The 27,283-nt window shown below is 31.4% G+C and overlaps 1 protein-coding gene across 3 annotated transcripts in view; it reads right to left on the reverse strand.

The window, feature by feature from the left end:
• ACTR3B (actin related protein 3B) overlaps positions 1 to 27,283 on the reverse strand; it is an 82,705-nt gene that overhangs the window by 39,449 nt on the left and 15,973 nt on the right. For all 3 annotated transcript variants that reach the window (XM_074267407.1, XM_074267408.1, XM_074267409.1), the window contains exons 2-6: positions 23,467 to 23,522; positions 15,110 to 15,234; positions 11,476 to 11,586; positions 7,623 to 7,718; positions 6,606 to 6,713 (exon numbers count right to left, since the gene is read on the reverse strand). In XM_074267407.1, the coding sequence (XP_074123508.1) occupies positions 6,606 to 6,713; positions 7,623 to 7,718; positions 11,476 to 11,586; positions 15,110 to 15,234; positions 23,467 to 23,522 (496 nt within the window). The remainder of the gene's footprint in view (positions 1 to 6,605; positions 6,714 to 7,622; positions 7,719 to 11,475; positions 11,587 to 15,109; positions 15,235 to 23,466; positions 23,523 to 27,283) is intronic.

The raw sequence follows: 27,283 nt of genomic DNA on the forward strand, positions 1-27,283 counted from the left end.
AACTGAAGTAAACAGGGTTAAATGATATGCCTAGGGTCACACAGCCCCATTTCAACTCAGGTCTTCTGACTCTTTGCCCAACACTCTATCCACTATGTCCCCCAACTGCCCAATGGTACCTTAACAAAAGTGGTCCCACACTTAAAAAGATTCCCTAGGCACCTTATTGTGCCATCTATGTATGGGAACTATTATCTATAATACATGAGAAAAAAAAGGAAGACATGAAACCTCACAATGCATTAACAAAAGTTCCTCAATTTTTAAACACTACTGCTTATAGTAGTAGCCAGTGCTGATTCCAAAACAGTAGCATTAGCAATAATCCAAAGTTAGTACCAAAAATATCGAAAAATGCAAAGGCATCTCTCCAATCAGAATTCAAGTTAAATAATGTTAGATGAGGAAATATTTAAAGTGTCTCCACATTGCTCTCAATCAGAGAAACTTAACCAATAATAGGTATCTGGAAGAACCCATGAATTTGAATTGAAAAAAATGCATCTTTATTTTCACTCACCTCTGATTTTCTTTGAAATACTGTGTATTTTATTTTAAAGGGGCAGAAACAAGATGGTGAAATATAGGCCAGGACCCAGCTGAACTCTCCTACCAATTCCCTCCAAACAACTTTAAAATAATGCCTAAAATAAAATATTGGAATGGCAGAACCAACAGAAGTTAAAGTTCAGAGGGTTAGGATAGAGTTTTTTAGAAAGTCTGCAGGAGAGGTTGGTACAGGCCCGGGAGTACAGCAGGAGCATTAGTAGTGGGCCACAACAGCAGCAGCAACAGCAGCTTCAGGAAATCTCACCCAAAGGAGAGAAGGAGTTCAGACAATTAGTCAGAAAAAGCTTAAAAAGGATCCTTTGTTGCCCTGGATACAACCAATACTCATTGACAACTCAACTGCCCTTAAGCAGTTCTAGGTCACAGTTCCCAGTAGAAAGCAGCACGAACACTTGCAACTATAGTGGAACAAGGTAAAGACCATGACAGAGACTGGAAGCACCATGACAACATGTCTTCCCAGAAGACACCACCTTGGAAGCAATGAAAATTTAATAGAACTAGTTCTGAAAACAGCCGCATGAAAAAGCTTGATGTTTGACACAGTGCTTCCCCACACCAAAGGTGAACATAGCCCAACTTTAACATAAAGTTCAAAGTCAAGAAACAAACTGGAAAAATGAGAAAATCACAAAAAAAATTAATTTGACCAAAAAAAGGTACTAAAGTGACAAGAAAGATCTTGACGTAAATCTAGAAGACAACAATGTGAAAACAGTTACAAAGCAAATCCTCAAAGAAATCCAATAAGAATTCCTGGAAGACTTAAAGAAAGCAATAAGATATTGAGAAGATGGAAAAAATTGGGGTAATGTAAGAAAGTTATTTAAAAAAAAAACAGTTAAGAGCTTAATAAAAGAGGTACAAACAACCCCCCCAAAAAAATTTTTAATACTACAAAAACCAGAATTGACCAAATGGCAAAAGAGGCATAAAAATTTACTGAGGAAAAGAACTTCTTAAAAAGCAGAATTGGCCAAATGAAAAAAGCACAAAAGTTCACTAAATAAAATAATTTCTTAAAAAGTAGGATTGAGCAAGTGGGAACCACTGATCCCTTGGGACTTTAGGATACAATTAAACAAAGTTAATAGAATGAAAAAAAAAATTAAAGAATGTAAATCATGTTGTTGGAAAAACAACAGACTTGGAATATTGATTGAGGAGCAATAAATTAAGAAATACTTAACTATCTAAAAGCCATGATTAAAAAAAAAAGAGGGGAGGGGACTAGATATGATATTTCAAGAAACTATAAAAGAAAACAGTCCCTATATCTTAAATACAGATATAATAGAAATTGAAAGAATTCACTATTTAATTTAGTGAAAACCCAGAGGAATATTTTAGCCAAATTCCAAAGCTCCCAGGTCAAGAAGAAAATACTACAAACATTTAGAAACAATTCAAATATCATGAAGCCACAGTCAAGATCACTCAAGATTTAGCAGCTCTCGAATATGGAACAGAGAAAATCTGGAAGGAAGAGGGAACTAGGATAACAACAAAGAAACCGAGTATAATCCTTCCGGGAAAATGGACATTTAATGAAATAAAGGATTTTCAAATATTCCTGATGAAAAAACCAGAGATAATAGAAAATTTGATATTCAAACAGAAGACTCAAGAGAAGAATAAAAAGATAAGTTTGAAAGAATAATCATAATGGACTCAATAAACTGTTTAAATTCCTGTATAGGAAAATGATACATGTAACTTCTAAGAACGTTATTATTATTAGGACAGTTAAGAGAGGCCTACATACAAGGCATAGGTATAAGTTGATTTTATTAGGATGATCTCAAAAAAAAAATAGAAAACATGAGGTGAGAAAGAGGGATGCACTAGAAGAAAGGGGAAGGGAGAGATGGGGAAATTTTTTTTCCACACAAAAGAAGCATATAAGGAAGAGGTTTATAGTGGAGGAATGGGGGGGAGAAGGGGATAGCCAAGCAATGTTTGAACTTCACTCTCATCAAAATTATTTCAAAGAGGGAAGAAAATATAAACAAAGACATAAATGTATATATTTACACACTAAATTGAGTATAAAAATATATTTACCTAATAGGGAAATAGTAAGATAAGAGGATAAGAGATATTGCAGGTGGGGAGGGAAGTGAGGAAGGAAGAGAGGAAATGTTGAGGATGATAAAAGGCAAGATGGATTAAAGGAGGGTGGTCAAGAGCAAAACAGACTATTGAGGAGAGACAGGGAAAAAACAGAGAGAAGGATAAACAGAAGAAAATAGAATGGAGGGAAGTTAGTGATCATACACAGTTGGTAATATTAATTGTGAATATGAATAGAATGAGCCAACCTGTAAAATAGAAGCAGGAAGCACAATTGATTAGAAACCAGAATCCAACAATATGTTGTATACAAAAGACACACTTAAACATAAAGATACACACAGAGTTAAAATAAAGAGCTGAAGCAGACTCTTATGCTTCAGCTAAAGTTTAAAAAAAAAAGGGGGGGCAAGGATAACAATCATTTTCTCAGGCAAAGAAAAAGCAAAAATAAATCTAATTAAAAGATAATCAAGGGCACTACATTTTGTTTTTAAAAAGTACCATAGACAATAAAATAAATATAAAAAAATTTTCAGCAAGTTTCTCTAAAAAAGTCCTTATTTCTCAAATATATAGGGCATAAAAGTCAATATTTTTAAAAATAAGAGCCATTCCCCAATTGATAAATAGACAAAAGATATGAACAGACTGTTTTCAGAAGAAATTAAAGCTACCTATGAAAATATATAAAATATATAGTATATAAAAAATTCTCTAAATTATTATTAAAAAGAAAAAAATTTCAGAGATGACAAATGCTGAGGAAATGAAGAAAAATAAATAAATTTACTTATAAGTTTATAAACTGATGGTGAAGTAATGAACTAGAGTTCAAACATTCTGAAGAATAGTCTGGAACTGTACACCAAGAGCTATAAAACTGTGCATACCTTTTAATCCAGTAATACTTCAAAGGGATCCCAAAATTAATAATACTCCTAGGTCAATACCCCAAAGATATCAAAAAAAAAAAAAAAAGGAAAAAGGAAAAAGACCCATATGTACAGAAATATTTATGGCAGCTCTTTGTGTTGTGGCAAAGAATTAGAAATTGAGGGGGGTGTTCATCAATTGGGGAAGGGCTGAACAAGTTATGGTTTATAATTGTGAAGGAATACTATTGTGCTATAGGAAATGAGAGGATTTTCAGAAAAACACAAAACCTGTATGAACTTATAAAAAGTGATATAAGAAGAACCAGGACATCACTGTGCATAATAATAGCACTATTGAAAGACTATGCTTGCTCTGATCAATACAATAATCTAAGATAATTCCAAATGATTCATGATGAAAAAATGCTATCCTCCTTCAGAGAGAGAACTAATGAACATTAAGTGCAAAGTGAAGGATAATTTTCTAACTCTCATTTTGTTTGCTTTTTTTGCAATATGGCTAATATGGAAATGTGTTTTTCATGATTTCATGTGTACTGTTGATATATTGCCTTTTCAGTGGGTGAAAAAGGTATAGGACGTAGGGAAAGAATCTAGAACTCTAAACTTAAGAAAAAAAAGTTAAAAATAAAAAGTATAATAAAATTTAAAACTGAAAAATAAAAACAAAAAAATACCTTATTTTGGAAAAGGGACCATAGGCTTCACCAAACAGCCAAAGAGGGTCATGACACAGAAAAGATGAAGAGTCTCTGTACTAAACACTCTGAAGACTTGACACCATTAGGTAAATACTAAATGTAAAGGTAAATACTAAATGTAAATGATTACAACAAACTGTTCCAAAATGTTAGCAACTTTCTAATATCAAAATTGTTAGTTATAATGTCTATACACTAACATATTAACAAATATATTCTTAATAATTGTCAATATTAATATATATTTATGTAAACATTAAAATACCAGAATGATCACAGAACAAATTAAACAGAAAAAAATTTAATCAGAATAATTTTTTAGATTTTAGAGCCTAGGAGAAAAATGTGATATAACACATTAAATAATTCCTTGATAATTCCTAGATAATTCCTTCAAGATTCCTTGGGGGGAAAAGTGTATTTTTTATTGCTTATAAGGAACAGAGAGTAATACTATCTGAATGTCCCCTATCACCTGCCTCTCCTTTGGCTTCAATAATATTTTGTAAGAATTACAGATCAAGAAATCAGAAAAACAGCCCAAACCTTGAACTGGCGGACACATGTATGCACACACACACACACACACACACACAAAATCTATGTTGGTCACAGCCATGTAGTTAGTAAAGGTTTATAAAAAGGATTGAAGAGCTTTTTGATGTATTTTAAAATTTTCACATTCCATAACTACTTCCTTAAAGGGATAAATGGCAAAAATCAAAGCGAAATTTATACTTTTATCTTTAAGTTTTATAATACTTACTGTGGACTAATTAGAGAATCTAGAGACTTTAAACCAACTTTAGAGATCTCTGTTCTATTATTTAAGGAAAAAATAACTATCAAAACCAATAGTAATTTTATGTACAGTGACATATATAGCTAGGAAAAATTTTAGTTTTCTTTTATGTTATTACTCTCTGTATCTTAAAATATTTGATAAATTGAAAAAATACACTATTATATAAAGCAACCAATTAAAACTTTTTCCACTTTTTTGAGTAGACAAAAAAGAAAAACAATTATAAAATGACCAAAACTACTTTTGCCCCCAAACCTATATTCAAAGAGCATACCTTTAATTTCTTGAAATCACATAAGAAACAATGGTTTTCTTCAGGGAAAACACTGGGAGTTAAGGTTTGGGACCTAAATATCCTAAACCACCATGAGAGATATTTATCATCATAAGATTGTCAAAATGACAAAGTATCATCCTTTCTTTACCACAAACCAGAGTTTTATATGATTCTTACTACTTTTTTTATTCTGTTTTTTCTTTGTGCATTGGGAGACCACAGGCTGATAGGGTAATAAACAGGTGGGCCAGAGAAGATAGGATCTGGTGATATTCACATTTTAATTTCATTGTTTAAGAAAATTTCAAATATGGAAGTTCCTTCAAAGATGAAAAATTCCTAGAAAATTTAGTCTTAAAACAATTGACTGGAATCAGTGAAAGGTTGTGACTTGTCCAAGATCACAAAGCTAATGGAAGTGATAGGCTATCTATCTTTCAGCCTTCCTGAATCTACTACACCATGTTGCCTCCCTTTTCAGTATTTTAGGATTAAAGGAAGGAGAAAAAAAGTTAAAAAAAAAAAAACCCTTAGCATTTAAAGAAGTATTCATCAATTATGGAAAGAATGAATAAATTCCGTAAATGAATATAATTATTAACCAGCATAAAATCACAAAAGAGATCATTTTGGAGAATTCTGAATACTATTTACTAAGTAAAAAAGGTAAAAAAAATTAAGAGAACAATAAACACAAAACAACATCTTAAATGAAAAAAAAAAGAAAGATTTTAAGAACTTTGTTCAATGCAAAAATCACTCAAAGTCTCTAAAAGATCCTCAATGAAGGATATTACTCTTATGACAGAACAATGATAGACTGAAGATATAGGAAAAGAAACATACATTTTTTGGACATAGCCATTTTATAGATTCATTTTGCTTAACTATTTTTATGAGTCATAAGGATTGGGGATTTTTTTGTTTTTTATTTGGGGAAAAACGGAAACAGAAATATAAAGAAATACACAGATAAGCAGGTCAGGTTTTAAGTAATGTGGAATTCAATATAATTTTTAAATATGCAAGTGGTATTAAATGGAGATTCAAAATTTCATATATTATTTTCTTTTGGTGTTCTGTTGTGTATGTGAAAATGTTCTTTCTTTAGTGGTTGAGAATTTTTTTAAAGAGTGCTACTATAAATAAATAAAAGACATCTGAAAAAATATCTTTCATTTTAAGGAAAATTTTAGTGAGGTTTTTCCCCAATTTCTCCTCCTACCCCAATCAAAGAGCCTATTTACCAATATTAGAACATATTAGAACAATGTACTTACCACTGGGATGACATGAGTTACTCCATCCCCACTGTCAATGACTATTCCTGTCAAGGTACGCTCACCAACTTGCCGAGATGTCCAAGATGCTGCTAAAGCTAACACTGCCTAAAATAATGAAAGAAAAGTTAATGGATTATGGGGAAGAGAAAAAAGCATACTTAGCCTGCTTTTCCACAAGATTAGTTACACGTAGTTTCTCCTGTGATAGCAGTGCTATCAAAGAGTCTTTCCTTTCTTAATCACTCTATTCCTCAAAATCTCAGTTCAAATTTAGTCAATAACATCCTGATCAACTGCATAATGATATTATTTATCATGGGCCCAACTTTCAATAAACACAAGATCAAGAATTCTACAATTTGTACAACATCCTTCACAACATTCTTTACAAGATGAAATTTATACACCAAAATATCAGAGATGCAACAGAGAGAAAAATCTTTTTCTCTTGCTTAACTACAGAATGAGAGAAGATCAAGCTTGATTTAATCTAATGCTCTAAATTTTAATCAGCATTTCTAACATAAGATCAAAAATACAAGTTGGGAAAATGGACTAAAAGACGCCCCCCATAAAATAAACATGAGTTTTCTTGGTCCTAGGATCTCCAAGAAATAACAAAAGAAAAAAATAAAAACTATACAAGTAAACCAACATAGAAAAAAAATTTATCAGCATTTTCAACATTTGTAGTTGCATTGCTTCTGATAGGAGAAAAAATAAGGAGCACCTTTGTCTTGGTACACATAATTAGATGCTATACTTCCCTGCATTCACCAAGACAAAGCTGGATAAAGAAAGATAATATGCCATCAAAAGGTACATCAGCAGAGTGAAATGTTCCAGAAAGTATAATTTATAGGACATGTTTACAAAAAAAGTCCAATCACACTTTTACACTTTTCTTCTACCCTAAAGATAAACAAAAAAATAAATCTTCTAATTATGATGCTTTGAAATTCACCATATTTTATAGATTTAAGATTTAAGACAACAAAGAACACATTTTTTTACCTGAACTGCAATGTATAGTCCTGGTACATTAAATGATTCAAACATGATTTCTGCAAGGTACTCTCTATTTTCTGGTGTGTTCAGTGGAGGTTCTGTCTGTAAAAGAATCACTTTAATAGATATACTCTCTTTCCTCCAAATCTCATACAATTAAAATAATAAGATTTTAGAACTAGAATAATAACTTTAAAGTGACTAACACTCTCTCAATATAAATGTATGGCTTAGGTAATTTAACTATGAGCTCACCTCCCATTTGACTATTACAGGGATTCCTATACAGAAACTAGCTTGATATCCTATGGAATATCCCTGGAAGTAAGATTTACTCCCTATAAATAGAATTTATTTATTTCCTGATCATAGGAGAAGTAGTAAACCTTTTAAGTTATAAAGGTTATTAAAGCTATATTTTAAAAAGCTAATACATAGTGATGGCCTAAAAGTTCTTAGCCAAATATTGTTTAACTTTTAAGATTAATTTCACATAATGAACATACATATATGTGTGTATATACATATTTTTTCATGTATTTATATACACATATGAAATAGATTCTGACTACAATGATTATACTATTTATCATAATGTTTGGTGAAAATAAGCTTCAAATTTAAAAAACTTTAAATACTCTAAGTAGATACATTAGACTTCATCAACAGAAACCTCTCATCTTAATTACAAATATAAAAATTAGAATTGGTTACAAGAAGGTAACCAAAGCTAATAACAAAAAACAAATTCTATAATAATTTCTTTAAACTATAGAGGTTTAATTCTTCTTAGGAAAGCTAAAGCAAGCATGAAGATTTGAAAAACCATAAATATTGGGCAAGAAAACTTTCCTACCAGTCAAAAGCTAACAAATTCCTACTTTAGCTGGGGCCTCTAATTTAAAGTTCAGTAAGCAACTATATAGCTCAACTATGTTATGATAAAGTAACAAGTAAAATTTGGAAGGAATTAGCTAGAATTAAATTTTCATTCTCCAAGTTTAGATTCCTTAAATAAAAATTTCCCCTAGTCAAGACCCAGGCCATCAAGAAGCTTCAGACCAGACCCAAAGATAAGGGAACAGCAGATAGCCAAATCTTGTGAGTACGAGGCCAGGTTATTATATTTTACAGTTTGTTTCCACCAAAAAACACCTGCTTAAAATTTGTAGCTCTAGTCTCTTCTAATGTCACATGTTTTTTATTCCTCCTCCATGTTGTTCATAACTTTTGGTCCCAGAAATGCTGGCTTAATCATATTAAAGAGATATTTATAAACTGAAATGAATGAAATGATTAACAAATAGAAATTTAATAAGGGAATATCATAATGTTCATAAAGGCAACCATAAAATAATTTATTTAATATTATATTCGGAAATTTTTAGTAGTAATCAAATCTTTTAGAGGTAGCATGATATATAGAATATTTACCTCAGAGTTCCAGTATTGCCTCTGACACTTATAAGCTGTATAGCTTTGGACCTTATGCCCTCAAGGACCTCTTTAAATCCCTAAATTGGGTCAACAGCTACTAACCTACATATAAAGGGCAACTTTTCTCACTAGGGTGCTCTTATATACTTCATATACTTATGAAATCTCAGGTCAAGATCTTCCCTTACCTCCCCACAAAAAGTAAGTTGTATTTCTAAGCATGATAATGAGAAACAAGGAACAACAACAACAACTAGAATCCACAAATAACCTCAAATTTTATTCTATTGCTTCTTATGGTCTCCAACAAACTTAAATAGCAATGATTATAATGACTATTTTTTTCCCTATTCTCGCTTCTGCTGCTCAGCACTAATATAAGGAGCAAAAGAGAAGTGATAAGAACAAATGGAGAAATAAGAAGGAAAAAAGGCAAGCAATTTATGAAGTAGAGGGGGAAATTGCATAAAACAGCCTGTGAGACTTCAAGAGTATGTTTTATTGTAATAGCCCAGGTTTTACAGGTGTGGCAACAACTTTGAAATTTAGTGATTCTGTGGGGCTTTCAGCTTCATTACAAATAGTAGAAGATGTCAAACCTGAACAGATTAAGTCTTACCCTTGGGTTAAAAAAAAAAAAAACATTTCTCTACTATAGAAAAGTGAAGGGATTTAAAAAGCAGCTCATGTTTAAAATATATATATGTTTTAGTGGAACAAAGTTTCTAATAGTCTAGAGTTTGATATAGGATAGTGTCCAGAAATAAGGATGAATGTTCCACACTGCGCCCTAATATTCTAAATCCCATATTTTAAGAAAGAATAATAGGCTAAAGAACATGTAGAAGAAAGTGGCCAGAAGGTTGAAAGGTCTCACCTCATGTCATATGAGGACCAACCTCTTTCTCTCTTACAATGTATATACATCATAGATATGAGAGAATAAAAGATTAGATTTAGGCCCAAAAAGCAAACTAAATATTTAGCTTAAAGATCTTTGTAGTGTAAAAAGATGTTAAAAATCAGATTATCCTTAAAGAAAAATCAGTGAAAGTGATAATGAGCATAAAGATTTATTAGTTATAACAATATCACTATAAACATTTAATGATAAAATAAAATGCCATAAGTTCTAACATTAGAAAATAAAAATTAGAAACTTAAACTTGAAATATCTAACAATATACCTACATGGGAAAAATGCAATAATAAATTATGGGTAGAGCTAGACTTTGAGTCAAAAGTCCTGCGATTCAAATTCTATCTCCAACTTAAATGTCTAGAGAGGGCAGGTCACTTGCCCTCTCTAAGTCTGAGTCTTCTCATATAGAGAAATTAAGAAATGAACCCAGATGGATTATAAATTCATTCTAGCTCCAAATCTCTTGTTTTAAGATCATATCTCATTTTAAATATTTGGATCCTATTACATGAACTTACATTCTATAACATAAGCATTTTTTCATCATGAAGCTAATTTTATCCTCAAAAAGATATTTCACGTCCATACGTAATTTTGCATATGATTGTTAGATCTTCTATTATCAAACTAAAATCCTCTCGTTTCTCTGTAATTTTTTTATTTTGTTTAAGCAAAAGGAGTCAGGAACATATTCATATCTTAACAAACTCAGTATATATTCTGAATGAAAGATATTTTAACAACTATTTTCAAGTACATAATAATGTATTTGATTCCAATTGCTAAAATTAATAGAACTATAATTGTAAATAAATTTTAAAACGAGATTTTAACTGTTACTCAATAAAATCTCTCATTTGCATTTTTCTGTGGGAAATATAGTGGGAAAGTATAAATTGAGAAAAACTACAACTAAGTAGTAAAGAAAAGTAAAGAAGGATACCAAGGAGCTTTCCCAAATATTATGAGGAATAAGATATAAAAAATACATTAATAATAATACAAAAAATTTGATTGGTTTGAGGAAAATGTAAAAATTACAGAAAGCATAAATTTCTGTTAGGTAAGAAGGGTTTCAGGGAATATAAAACTTGACAAAAAGTGCTTAAAAATAAGCAAATTCCTAAATAAATAAATAAATGACTCCTTATGAGAACATGGAAAAATCTTATTACAAAGGATAAGTCTAATTTTTTTTTATTTAAAAAGGGATAATTTTCTGAGTAGGGAAAGAGTATATTTAAAAATTAGGATAATTTAAAAACAAAGATATCACTTTTTTAAGGTTTAAGAAAATGTGAAAATGACCTCTTGCCTCAGTTTCCTTTACTGTAAAAATATAAAAAATTCCTGTCATTCCCATTAGGATGCCCTTAATATATGCCTTTAATATATCCTCAAAATTTCTCTGAAGCTTTTTAAAATTTCATGTCATCTTAAAATTTGTATAGTTTAGTATTCATAAAAATAATTTCATTTCCCTTCATTCAAAATACTCACCATTAAAAAATAGTGATCTTCAGGTTCAGCTCGAAGGTATTTAAAAATTACTTGTTCCATGAATCTTTCCATGAGATCCCAATCTTCAATTATACCATGTCTTATAGGCCACTGATGGAAGATAAAGTAAAAATATGCAAAATTTTAGTTCATATTATTGAACAATTGCCTAAAAATAATAATATAAAAAGTTGTTTATGAAAAAGCCAAAAGGCTATTTTGTGAAAATTAAATTTATATATGAGAATATGTAAAAGTCATCAAAAACAAATTATCTATATAACCAGATTTATTCTATCTACTTCTATGTTCTCCCTCATCTTCTCAGCACCAAGTTTTATTATATATGCAGTGACAACAGAAACTAGCATAGTCCTAAGGTAAAAGCAACCCTTCTTTCTTTTAAATTATTAAAGAAAATTTGTCATTTCTTCATGTTCAGCAAATATTTAAATCTATGAAGCCAATTTTACCTGCAATCATAAATAAACTCTTCAAAAGTAAGAGAAAGTGAGTTTAAATATCTCCGTAATTCCTAGCAGAGATAATGTAATGGTGACACTCAAATGTTTATTAATTAATTGAACCAGATAAGAATCATAAATCATATTAGTTAACAGCATATAAGGTTGAAATAACATATTAAAAAGATACCTTAAAAAAACACAATTCATCTTCCCCCAAAACAATGACACTTTTATCTAATTTCCCTATTTCTGATGAAGGTAACTACCATTCATCCAACGGCCCAGGCTTAGAACCTCAGAGTAACCATTTCATTCTCCCTTCCTTCCCACCACTCTCCAATCCACTGTCAAATCCTGTTCTTCATAAGTTCTATGAACTTAATGCTCACATATATTTAACCCAACCTTCTTCAGCTCTCATTTCTAGGATAAATATAAAATTTTCCATTAGTCATTTAAGGTCCTTCATAATATGATTCCAACCTAATTTTTCCTATTTTTTCATATTATTTCACCTCACACACTCTATATTCCTATTAAACTAGCCTATTTGTTGTGTGTGTGTGTGTGTGTGTGTGTGTGTGTGTGTATATATGTATATATATATATATATATATATATATATATATATATATATATATATATATATATATATATACACACATATATACATATATAAAGGAATTAAGGAATATTCCAGAGGAACACACTAATATTGTGATGAAGATCATTGAAAAACTAAATGAAATGGCTCAGAACCTTTGAAATAAGATCAGAATTGAAAATTTCTCTGATAAACATCAATAATAAGAGAATAAATGCATTGATGTTTAACAGAGAAATTCAAGATAATTAACTTAGGATAAAGCAAAGCAAACAAATAAATAAAAAACACACAAGTTGGGGAATAAATAATTCCAAAGCATGACATAAAAAAGATAATTTTAAAATAATTAATAATAACTAGTAGTTACATAGCCATTTTAATGTACCACATACTATGTTAAGTACTTTACAATTATTATTTCTTTTGATCCTCACAACTACCCTGGGAGATAGGTGCTATTATTATCCTCACTTGACTTTACTAAGCCTCAGTTTCTTCATTGTAAACTGAAAAACTAAGGAAAACAGAGGTTAAGTAACTTGCGCAGAGTCACCCAACCAATCTGAGTTCACATGTGAATTCAGGTCTTCCTGATTCCAAGCCCCATATTCCATCCATTCTGTCATCTAGCTGACTTACAACTAGAGATATATAAGTACACAATATAATAAAATGGTTGTAATAAGGTGACCATTATAAATTCATTTATAAGTCACTAATCATTTGCCCTAAAACACCTATATACATATGGTAAAAAGTGATATAACATACTTGACTAAAATACAAGTGCTATTTCTGTCTCTTAATATTACTGAAACTGTTTTTAAAAACAAAGAATGAAACCAGGCTATATAAAGATTAGAATACATATCATTAAAAAAAAAAAATCAACAAATATTTAAGCACTAATCATGCACTAACTACTAAGAAAACAAAGAAATGAAAAAAACAAAAACAGTCCCTCACCTCAAAGAAGTTATTTCCTAATAGGAGAGATGACATATAAACAAATAATACAATATATATAATAAGTAGAAAAGTAATCCACTAAACTAAATACTTGTCATGCATTTTAGTCTTTTCTAGGATCCACAATTAGATAAAACACAAAGAAATAAATACATTAAAGAATTGCATAATAAAATCTGTGAAAAAAAAATGCAAAAGAAATCAGGATTAATGGTCCCAGAGAATAAAGAGAGAATTTTAAAATACCCTCAAATATATAAAATAATAATGAATAGATATTGATTAAAATATTCTAGTTCTCTACTGTAGCATTGTCATAAAACAGAATTTAAAATAGTCTATTTTGAATGCTATTCAAAAATGTTTGATTCCTAAAGACTCAATCAAAAGGAATTTGATAAAGTAAAGTTTATATAAAGTCTCATATGTCACAGATTTTTTTTAAATAACATTAGAGAGAATCTGGATTTGCTCATTTTTTAAAGAGGAAAAAGTAAAATCAGGAAAGTATTTAGATATCACATGGAAATTCTACACTAGAAGAGTTACTTGTCACTGAAATGTTTTGGCAAAAGTTACTAAATAGTTACTAAAAAGATATCTGAAGATTTAGCCTAGAAATAAAAGTTAATCACTTGCAATCACTCATTTTCAAACCTCTGATACTCTCACCTTGCAATGATTATCCAACTCAACAAGCAAGTTGATCAAACTTCAGGTCAGAGTATGACTACACAAAATACTAACCACTTCAATTCTACCAAGAATCCTCTCAGGCCAGAAGCAAAATTTTAGTAGGATAACATAGTTTAGAGGGGATAACTTTGAAAAGAACAAAACATTTTTTCAAGAGGCTGTTGGTTATTTAACTAAGGCAGAAGTAAATATGCATGATATTTCTTCAAAGTAAGAAAATGAAAAATTATTTATACACATATAAAAGTAAGTTTATATTATTATGTTGGCAAATAAGCCTTCTAGAAGATGCTACTATCGGTCAACCATACAGAGATATAATGTGATGTGGAGGGAAAGCCCTGGATTTGGAAACAGGATTTGTATTCAAATCAGTTTGTCTAGACCAGAAAGTGAAAGAGATCTTATAAAAATCACTTAATCTGCTTAAATCTGTTTCCTCATCTATAAAAAGAATATCGGATTAGATGACCTCTGCACGGTCCCTTCCCCTCTAAGGCTATAAGCAAGCCTATGATAAACAAAAAAATATATATCGACTAGAAATCCTAGAAGCTCACAGAGAAATCCATCTGGCTTAAAACTTAAATTATATCTATTGTGTTTTTTCAAATAAAATTTTTTTCTTTTTATTTATGTTTATTATTGAAATGGTCAGTTTTGAACTAACCACGTAAGTGGAATAACATGCTTCATGATCTTATTGTTAGTGTTATTTCCTAAGTGAGATATACATATTTTTAAAAAATAATTATAATAAACATTTCAAATTCTCCCCAAGATTCCCCCAAAATTACCTACCATTTGGCATCAATCATTCTCTGGTTCCCTTCCATTAATGTAATCAGGAATCAACTCCACACTTGAAATAAGTAAGCTTTTGTTTCAATTTTACCTTTGTAGCATATGTAGGTTTATCTATGGCTTCATCTCCTATGAAAAAGTCAAGGTCATCAACTCCTCTCAGTACTCGTCTTTGGGCCTGGTCAACTACTTTTGCTGACTCTCTGATAGCAATACCTTAAAACAAAAGCATAAAAATGTCTAGTATGAACATTAGTCACTTAAATGAATAAAATAATACAATATAATTTTTAAATGCAATGTGTAATTTCAATACATTACATTTCAAACATCATTCTTTTTCTTTCCCCTTACAATCAACCCCTCCTCCAAAAGAAAAATCACTCAGAAAACATGCTACAAGAGGTTCATGAAAATTATCTGTTATTTTTTGTATAGTTCAAAAGGACTAATCCAGTCAGCTGCTATTAATGTTGACAGAAGACACACAGTTGAATCTCCCATTATTATTCTGAAAATTTCCTTATAACAAGTAAAAGTTCCTGGGTTATAATGCATCAAGCAAGCTAGAAAATAAAAATACAAGATGAATCAGAGTATGCAAAGGATAAATAACGAGAAAAAATTTTTTGAAAATCACCGTCAAGTATGATTCTGAGCAAATCCAAACCAATATAAGCTTTTAGTGTAATTTCCCAAAAAACCCCTCCATTTTAAAGAAAAGGCCCAGACCAGCCATGTCTTCTTTTCTCTCTAGACTGTACTCCAGACTCTCAGATTTTCTTCACAAGGCATTACAACAAGTAACTTCATCTTTACTACCCAACCCCTTTTCATCTCCTTTTTATGTATTAATTTCCCCCTTTAGAGTGAAAACTTCTTGAGATCAGGGACAGTCTTTCTGATCATATTTGTATTCCCAACCTTTAAAGCACAGTGATTGGCATATATTATGCAGTACTTAATAAATTTGCTTGCTGACTTGACCTAAACCTATGTATGTGTAGAAATTTCCCATTAAAAAGAAATAATAGCACAACACCGGCAAGAGGGTTTTAAGCCACCAATAATCCAAGATAAACAACACTCTAAAGTACTGTACTATATAAATGCATTGTTATTTCTAGTTTCATGACATTATTTTAAATAGGCTATTAATTCCATGCATATATCTCTTTGTAAAACATCTCTGGTGTAAAACAAACTGATTTGAATAAAAATCTAGCATTTAAAACCTGCCTATCTCCTCTTCATACTCCTTCCTACTCTTTCAAATTCTATTCCTGACTCTCCAGATTTTGTTCTCTATAATGTCCCAGCAGCCCTCTCAACCAGCAAAATCCCTGGTCCTCTCAAGCCTCTTCTGCTCCATCATAAGGAAGTGCCCTAGTCAGCCATTTTCGCTCTTCATTCCTCTCCAAGCTTGGCTCTTGACTCTATGAATTTTACTTCGTTCCATATTCCAAATCCATATCAGTGTCCTTTTTAAACCTTATCTTTTCCCATTTGAATGAAAGCTCCATGAGGGGAGGAATTATCATTTTTATTTGCAGTTTTTGTATACTTAATGCATAGTGCAGTGTGTTGAACATAAATATTTAATAAGTACTGCCTTAACTCCACCTGGTTTCATGGCCTTATTTCACACTATGTTCCTTCATACACTAAATATCTCAAATAGTATCACCCTTGCCTTGATTTTATCTCACACTTCTCTACCTCCACAGAGTGCACATATGGACATCCTTTTCCACTTTGCCTGCTTCAATCCACTCCTTTTGAGGCTCAGTTTGAGAATCCTCATGATCCATATATATTTGTTCTTATCCCCTGAACTACCAGCTGAAAAAAGCTCTCTGCCAAAATTGGTCAAAAACACATTTGTTCTCTACAACATTTTACACTTAATCATACTTTAACATGTCCTGCTCCAAATATTCCTCTCCAAATGGGTTGGTTGAGGATAGTAAGGATTTTAAAAAAAAACAACAAAACTTTGTCACAATGTAGCATACTATGTAGATAATTAGTGTTTTAAATTAAGCCACTATGTGAGAATTCTTTAACTGGCCCCAAACAAAAGATGTCAAATGATTTTATAAAGTCAAAGTACTCTGTCTGACTGGAAAGCATTGCAATAATATTTAACTTTAATTAATCACTACCTTTAACAATCAAGCCGATTTTGGTTTCCCATATTCCTGGGAGATTTGATTTGTGGTTGTGGATTTGGGATTTGTTTGCTTGTTTTTCATATTGTCCACTATTTATTCAGATTTAAAGATCTAGATCAAAGAGAATATTGGCTGAACACTAAATTTTTTTATCACAAAGAGAATTATTAAGTCATATTTCTGCTTGCGTTCTCTGCTAGCACAAAGTACATCAAAAATCTATTCACCCCTGCAGAATCATCTGTCTAGTGGAAAGTTTTTAATGCAAACTTCAGAACTGCCTGACACACAGTAAGTGTCAAACTTACTCACTATTGTTAGCTATTACTGAGCCAAATGAGATGATAATTGGATCATACTTTGAAATAACTTTATAAAACATTTTTCTAAAAAACAAATTTCAAGGGCATGAAAAAATTGCTAGGTTATCTTAAATTTTCCATTTCATCAAGGTTAACTATTCACTTAAAGGGAAAAAATTAGGGGAAATTAAAGACTTCCTGACCAGAAGGAAAAAAAAGTATCATAAAGTGAGTAAGAAGAATGGGAAAGAGGAAGAACAAAAATTCCCCAGCCTAATGCCCCCTTCACTATAGCCTCTCAATGTACTACTATTTCTATATTCTTTGAGATTTAGATCTGAAAGACTGGGGAGGCAACAAGTAAGGATATATGAGTTGGACAGTGAGTGTAGTGCCTAAATAAAGAGAGACAGTAAAGTGATGCAGTGGATAGAATACTAGGCCTCGGATCAGGAGGCCCCATCTTCATGAATTCAGACCTAGCTTCAGGTACTTACTAGCTATGTGATCCCGGGCAAATGACTTACTCCTGTTTGCCTCAATTTCCTCATCTATATATCATATGAGCTGGGGAAGGAAAGTATCAAAGCATTCCAGCCTCTTGCCAAGAAAATTCTAAATGGGGTCACAAAGAATCAACAGAACCAGACATGACAACAAGGGATATACTAATGAGAGTGGTGGAAGAAGTTAGTGCCAGGAATTAGTCTAGAAAGCTGGACTGAAAAATAAGATTTAAATCAGAAATTGGTTGGAGGGTACAGAAAACAAGACTTATAGAGAAAAGAGAACACTCAAAATTACTGGCAAATTATTGGCTAAAGTGATCTACTGAATAAAAATCAAAAGATACATATAAAGTGGTCATTCCATTCAGTGACAAAGAACTTGTGACAGACACTAACCAACTAGAACATAAGCTCAAATTAAATTTCTCTGTTAATATTTTGTAGAGCAGTTATTTTCAAATATTTTAAGACATTTTCATTCTAATTTAAAACAAATTTTTCAATATGCAGTTCCAATAACAAATATTTATTTGTAAATTATATATGCACCACTGTATTATGAATTAAAATTATAAAATATACACAAAACATACATTTAGAAAAGATAAAATTAAATAATGTCTTCTATTTTAATGTGTTTAATTTAAATTTTAAAAATTAATGTGTTCTCTTTTGGACATAGAAAGTTTGAGATACCTATGGGACATCCAGTTTAAGATGTACAAAATACAGCTTTTGACATAGTTACATATATATATATATATATATATATATATATATATATATATATATATATATATATATACACATATATATATACATATATATATATATACACACACATATATATATGTATATATATGTATATATACATATGTATAACCTAACTTTTAACATAACTATATATGTGTGTGTGTGTGTTTTAAATATATATATATAAAGCTATAATTCACAAGAGAAACTATTTACTGGATGTAAAGATCTAGGAATCATATGCATAGAAATGTTAGTTGAACCCACTGGAGTTGATAAGATCACTGAATAAGTTAATATAGCTGAACAAGAACCCAAGACAGCTTGAAAAAATAGTTGGCATGACACAGAAGAATCATAAAAAGAACAAAAGAAATAGTCAGGAAAAAAAAGGAGAACTAGCAGAAAGCAGTGTCACAAAAATCAAAACAACACAGAGGTAAAAAAAAAAATTGGAAAATATCCTTTGAAGTGTCTTCTAACTTCTGTTTCTAAATCCCATAAATAAGAAGCTAAAAAGAACAAGAGCTCAGAAGTAGCAAATTCTCTTAAAATACATAGAACTCAATTAAAATTTTCACGAATTCATAATAAAAGTTCTGCATCACAGATTTGATATGACAATAAAAAATAAAGTTTCACCTACAAAGCCAATATGTTTATTCATTAGATACTTGCTTCTATCTCCAGAAATGCTAAGACAAATTTCTCCAAAAGATAAATTGTAATTTTCCCAAAATGACAACTGTTCAAAGAGCTATAAGAAAATAAGCATATTAATAAAATGTTGATAGAGCTGGAACTGGTCCAATTATTAAAGAGAGCAATTGGAACCTCAAACCCCAAATTACTAAACAGTGACCCAGATATAGGCATATACCCTAATGTGATCAAAACCAAAAAGGAAAAAGGACACATATCTACAAAAATATTCATAACCACATTTTGTTATGGAAAAGAGCTAAAACCTAAGGAGAAAGGGATTAACTAGAGAATGGCAAATGACTATAATGGAATCTTACTGTGCTGTAATAAATAATTATAAGGGATAGTTTCAAACATACCTGGGAAAGCTTATAGGAACTGATGGATAACTAGGAGAACAATTAAACAATAACAACACTACAAAGACAAGCAATTTTGATTAAGAACTCTGATTAACTTAATGAGTAGTCATAATTCCAAAGGCCCAATGAGTGACAGACTCAAGATGTAAACTTCAATAAGCAAAAACCTGCACTGGATTTCAGAATACCCTTTATCTTAGGACATAGCCAATGTGGAGATTTTTTTTTTTTTGACTATGTTTATTTGTTGTTGTTATTGGGTTTTTGGTTTTTTGTTTATGCTGAGACAATTGGGGTTAAGTGACTTGCCCACGGTCACACAACTAGGAAGTGTTAAGTGTCTGAGACCAGATTGAAACTCAGGTCCTCCTGTCTTCAGGGATGGTGCTCTATTCATTGCACTACCTAAATGCCCCAACTATATTTATTTGTTACAAGGGGTTTTGATTTTCTTTTTTCCTTTTCTAATGGAGGGGGAAAGGAGAGAAAGAAAAATACAGGTTATTTAATTTAAAAATAATAATGTTTGGGGTTTTTTTCAATTTTTCAATGGAAGGGTCAGAATAGGGTAGTCAAAAAAAAAAAAGAACATTACCAAACATATTTAAATACACAGAAGAGAACAGAAGGGCAGAAATAATCAAAGACAAGCAGGACAACTTCAAAAGTTATATGCTGAATTTATTATATATTTAAAATGAAAAAAACAAACTGTACAAAATAGAGACTTGCAGTTTCTGGTACAATCTTCTTTTTTTGTTCTGTCCTTTATTTCCAAATATAAATTCTCATTTTATTTGATGTTTTTTAAATTCAGAAATTTTAAAAAATAAATTTAAATTTAAAAGAAGTTAACAAAATAAAACAATGTAAAGATATCATATCAAGCTCTTTTAAGTTAGGCTTCACAAGGGAACTGCAACCTGGAGGATTTGCTATGGTCATGCATCTCTCATCTTCCAATCTGCAGAAATTCAAAAATTCAATTTTATCAGCTTAAAATAGATATTAGTCACCAGGTAATTGACAATGATACTGTGATAACCAACCTTACAAGAAATTGATTTATAAACTCAATTATCAATTTGTTCATTTACAATGAGGATATGTCTTTCTGGTTACCAAAATATTAATATGTACTACACAAGGCACATTTGCTAAGAACCCAAATAACTACGAAACCAAACTACCAATTAGATGATATGGTTAGCAAGGAAGCAGAATAAAGAGAACTAAATGTTCAAAAGGGATATATCATCTCTATACTATATGAGAGTTCATTGAATTACATTAGGCTCCAATGTAAACATGATTTTTCCTGACTAGACCATTCAGGTTTATCACATGAGATGTCTTTCCCTTAGCTAAGCAGTGACAAAATTTTGTTCTTTAACTTTTTTTTCAAAATCTTTATGTCAAATGTATTTTCTCCTTTAATGTACAAAGGAGATACAATCTTCAGGGCCTCTATCTGTGAGAGTCTATATTCATCAATAAATACTACCTTTCCAATAGCTAAACAACAATGGTGACCACTCACCCCATCATCTACAATTGTATAATGCTCTCCAGGGCCACAAATGTTTGTAAGAAATTTACCTGACTTGTGTATCACTAGTACGGGTAGCCTAGATCCAAAAATTAATATTGGTAAACCTGGTCAAAACCTCAAAATGTAACCCTTATGTTAGCTAGAGGTCCCAGACCCAACTATTTTGTTAGAAGTACCAAGTTAAATCTTATGGACTTTCCTCTGATAAAAACTTCAATTAACTCATGTTTGATCTGAACATCCATTGATGTCTTAGAAAGATGAGCAAATATCTCCTATAAATGTGCTAGGCCTTCCCATTGGCCCTCCCAATGTGTTCTCTAAACTACCATTCTTTGCCATCTAGCCTGCTCATGTACCCTTGAGAAAGCAAGGCCTTGTTATTCATTCGTCTACACAGCCCTTAAAGATGACCACATAGGGTCATTCACCACACTGCTCTATCACAAGTCTGGGCTCTAGACCCCCCGGGAACACCTGAAAGATCTACAGGTATCACTGTATACTGTCTTGCAGCTGTACCATCCTATATCCTCCTTATTAAGATGTGAGCTCCTTGAGGACAGAAGCTATCTCACTTTTGTATTTTTAATTCCAGCACTTAGCACAGAATTTGACACACAATAAGTGCTTGATAAGTATTTTTCATTAATTTATTCATTATTTTCTTTGCTCCCATTTAGTCACTGTAAACATCTAAATCTGAGCCATTTCTAGTTCTCCCATAGTAGAGATCAGTCTTTTTGCCATCAATACTCCTCCAAAGAACATCTGGTTATATATATAATTTGATGCTATTAGACCCAGGTACCTAACACACCACTCTCCAAAAGCCCTTTGGAAAAAGGCAAAGGAAGAAAAGAAGCTCCTTCCCTCACCAAAGAATGTCAAGACAAGTTGTATCCTTCATCTCAAGCCTTACTTGCAAATCAAAATACATTTTTTGTTACTTACATTTTAAGTACTTCTACTTCAACATTTATCTCTAAATAATTAATTATTTAAAAAACAGAACTTTGGTAAAATCTGGCTAGTTTATCAGAATAACTAATGTTCTTCACTATATAAGGAATGGTTCTTGTTCTTTTAATTCAATAAACATTTATTAAGTACCTCCTATGTGCTAGGCACTACACTACTAAGTGCTGCCACTTTACTAAGCTAATTACAAAGCGTTGCTGATTTTATCCCTAAAACAGAAAGGTCTATCTATTGTTGTTGTCACTGTTGTACTATTGTTATTTAGTCATTTCAATCCTGTTTTAAGATTGCTGAACAATGAAGCCTGTTTGGCTCTTCATGACCCATTTGGGCTTTTCTTGGCAAAGATTCTAGAATGGTTTGCCATTTCCTTCTCCAGCTGATTTTACAGATGAGGAAATTAAGACTTACAAGATTAAGTGACTTGCCCAAGGTCTAAAATAGTGTGTCTAAGTCTTCTCAACTCCAGACTTGGTACACTAGTCACTATCCCACTTAACTGGACAGAAAGTTCTATGGGCCCTCTTAAATTTACTGACTAAACGTAAATATGAATATGTCTGTGTGTGTGTGTGTGTGTGTGTGTGTGTAAGGACAGAGGAAGACAGACACTGAGGGAAAGAGAGAAAAAGAAAATACACTAATCTAAGAGTGTAAGAGTTCCTTCAATTGGGTAAGCAGTGCAAACTAGACAATTTGGGTCAAAAATTTATTATAGAAAAGATAATTATTTTTTAATTTAAAGTTACCAGTTCATTTCAAGAATAAGTAAACAAATTTTTCAGGTCTTATAAGTAATTCTAACTGAAATTACTGGTATTTCTAATCAAACCCTAATTTAATTTATAGGTTGAATTCATAGAAATCACGATTAAGGACAACTGAAACAGAAGTAAAGAAAAAATTAGGAAACTATCTCTAAAGAGTACTTATAAGATACTAAGGGTAAATTCAGGATAAAAAAGAGCCAGGAAAAAATACTACTTTTTAGCTACCAAAATAATATATAGGAAAATGCAGATTTAATTAGTTCATTTGAAAACTAGTATATTCAAAATATTTTCAGAAAAAATAATCTTCATGAGTGTAAAATTTTAAGTTTCTACTTACATGATGGTATAATGAACTGGGGTTCGGTGTTGCCTGCATAGCCAAGCTTGGTATACCTACAAGCACAAAATCATTGAAATATGTTTAAAGGACAACCATTTTCACATTTCCATACCTCTGAAATTCTAAGACTTAACTCTACAATGAAACAGGTAAAATATTTGATCTCAAATTTTTAGACACTTATAAAAACCAAAAATGTTATTCTACTAATTTTTAATTTTATCCTAATAAATTTTCTTATTTCATATACTTCATTATTTTGTGAATCTTCTATTAAATGAATTTATAATATTGTATCTAATTTAATGGGACAGATAGGTGAGTAAAATGCTAGGCCTAGAATCAGAAAGATTCCTCTTCCTGAGTTCAAACCTGGCCTTAAGATACTTATGAGCTACATAAGCCTGAGCAAGTCACTTAATCCTGTTTGCCTCTGTTTCCTCATCTGCAAACCCAAATGAACAATAAAATTTAATCTATTAAATAAGTCTAGAATATACTAGAAACATTTCTTTCTTACCTAACTCATTTCAGAATTACATACAAGTTTCTATTCAGAAACTCCATAAAAGAAACTAAAGGAATTTTAACTAAAATAAAATGTTAATATACTACACCTTATTCCATAAACATTTGTTCAATTCAAAAGTGTGTGTGTATATATATCTCTTTTTAAATGGGACCATCTGCTAGATATAAGTTGGAAAACAAAAAGTAAATTGGAAAGCCTCATCAGCTGTTTCCTTCTTATTAGGACTTTTGCAGTTTATAACAATACTTAAAGAGTTCTAGACAATGATCTGTCATTCTTTACTAATGTTTGGAATGTATAAAAATTTGTCACAGAAGCCATATATGAAACTAACTATATAATTAACTCCATTCTGCAAGTAATAACTTGCAAATATATGTTTCAAAATATGTTTCACTAAATTCTAAAATATGGTAACATTATAATCTACCCTATACATGATTCTTTAGAAAATAATATAGATGCAGCCTTGAATTCAGGAGGACCCTAGTTCAAATCTGGTCTCAGACACTTAACACTTCCTAGCTGTGTGACCCTGGGCAAGTCACCTAACCCCAGCCTCAGAAAGAAAAAAAAAAAAAAAGAAAGAAAGAAAATAATACAGACATTCTGAGCTAAAATAGCAGAGTAGAGATAGCATCACAGCTGAATCCTCCCAACATTCCCCTCCAAACAACTTTAAATTAATATGTCAAATACAATTCTGGAGCAGCAAAGTCAACAAATGGTTTTAGAGAGACATTTTTCCAGCCCCAGACACCTTAGAAGATCAGAAGAGGTCTGTGACATCAGTGTAGGGACCCAGTCTAGAGTCCAACATGTTGAGAACAGCAGCGGCGGACTTTGAAGGTAACTCATAAACTCAGAGACAGTAAGGGGGTGGGCCAAATGGTCGGAAAGAAATTATAAGGGACCCTGAACTGACACTGGGCATAGGTAACACCACTGCCTAGATGCATTTAGGATCCTATTCTAGAATGAAAAGGAACACTTGTGGTCAGTCACAAAAGTGGCAGTAGTACTTGTGGCTTCAGCAGAGCCTAGGCTCTTGCTGGGTAAAGACTAGAGCACAAGCCAGAAGAATCCCACCCTCTCCTAAAAAAATGCCACCTGGGAAGCACCAAAAACGTGCAGACCCCTAGAACTAGCTCTGAAAACAGCAGTCTGGAAACGCCTGAAGCTTGGCACAAAGCTTCCCCATCCCTAGGTGAACCAGGCCCAACTTTAACATAAAGTTCCAAGTCAAATGAGCAAACGAAAAGAACTTGACCATCAGAAGCTACTATGGTGTCTAGGAAAATCAAAATGCCTCCTCAGAATGTGAAAATAGCTACAAAACAAAACCTCAAAGAAAATTGCAATTTGGACACAAGATTTTCCAGAAGAATTAAAGAAAATGATAGGAAAACAAGAGGTAGGGAAAGACTTAACTGCTCTGTTCAATTCAATGATCCAAACCAAGACCAAATGACTCCTAATGAAAAATTCTATCCACCTCCCAAGAACTGATGAATTCTAAGTACAAACTGAAATATAATTTTTTGTTTTATTTTCTTGCTACTTGGCTAATATGGAAACATATTTTGCATGATTTCAAAGGTATAATTGATAGCATATTGTCTTCTCAGTAGACGGGGAGGCTCATGAGGGAGAGATTTAAAACAAAAAATGTTTTAAAAGAATATTAAATAATATTTTCTGAAAATAATGTGGGATTTTAAAATGTACTTAGTGATCCACTGTTGTTAATAATTTTAAAAAATATTTTTAAATAAAGGTTTATTAATAGGGAAAAACAAGCTAATTCCAGTTATGAAAATAGTCATCACACCCCCCCCAAAAAAAACATAGTAATCTTAATTCTCACTTAGCACTCTAAAGTGTACACAGTATTAAGAGTCATACTCACTCCAAGAGAGTTCTATTCTTGACCTGGTCTATATAGGCAAATTGAAAATATTAAGGAAGACAGTTCAATTCTACACCTATTCTAATCAACTTCTAAGAACATTCTACAATAAACAAAAAAAAAAAAAAAGAAAAAGAAAAAGAAAAAGAAAATTTTATCTCAAATAACTTGGTTTATCTCACAATTTGGTTTAAGCAGCCAGAGTTGCCACACTTTTTAAAGCTCAAAAAATAATACTCTAAATCACTACTTATTAGAAAAATGAAAATTCAAGTTATTTTACAGAACTAGAAAAAAATAATAAAATTCATCTGGAAGAACAAAATGTCAAGAATATCAAGGGAATCAATAAAAATAAATAAATAAAGAGGATGGTGCTTAGCAGTACCAAACCTAAAACTATATTATAAAGCAGCAGTCATCAAAACCATATGGCATTGACTAATAAATAGACTGCTAGATCAGGAGAATAGATTAGATACACACAACACAATATCAAGCCCTATAATAATCTAGTATTTGATAAATCCTCAAACTCCAGCTTCTAGAATAAGAACTCACTATTTGACAAAAATTGCTGGGAGAATGGAAAATAATGTTGGAAAATAGATTTAACATCTCACACCCTCTACCAAAATAAGGTCAAAATGAGAATATGATTTGGACATAAAGAATGATACCATAAACAAATTAGGAGAGCAAAGGATAATTTACCTATCAGATCTTTGGAGAAGGGAGGAATTTATGACCAAAGAAGAGCTAGAGAACATTATGAAAGGCAAAATGGACAACGGTGATTATATTTAATTAAAAGGTTTTTCACAAATAAATCCAACAGAAACACAATTCAAAGGGAAGTACAAAGCTGGGGAAAAAATCTTTACAACCAGTGTTTCTGATAAAAGTCTCATTTCTAAAATATATAAAGAACTGTGTCAAATTTACAAGAATACAAATCATCCCCCCATTGACAAGTGGTCAAAAGATATGAACAGACAATTTTCAAATGACAAAATTAAACCCATCTAAAATCACATGAAAAAATGCTCTAAATCACTTTGATTAGAGAAATGCAAATTAAAATAACTCTGAGGTACCACCTCTTATCTCTCAGATTGGCTAAGATGAAAGGAAAAAATAATGATAAATGTTGGAGGAGTATGGGAAAACTGGGACACTAATGCATTGTTAGTGCAATTGTAAAATGATCCAACCATTCTGGACAGCAATCTGCAACTATGCCCAAAGGGCTATAAACCTGAGCATTCCCTTTGACCCAGGAGTGCCATTATTGGGTCTGTATCCCAAAGAAATTATAAAGGAGAGAAAAGGACCCACATGTTCAAAAATGTTTGTAGCAGTTCTTTTTGTGT

This window comes from Sminthopsis crassicaudata, chromosome 5 (genome assembly GCF_048593235.1).
Source record: "Sminthopsis crassicaudata isolate SCR6 chromosome 5, ASM4859323v1, whole genome shotgun sequence".
Taxonomy (NCBI): domain Eukaryota; kingdom Metazoa; phylum Chordata; class Mammalia; order Dasyuromorphia; family Dasyuridae; genus Sminthopsis; species Sminthopsis crassicaudata.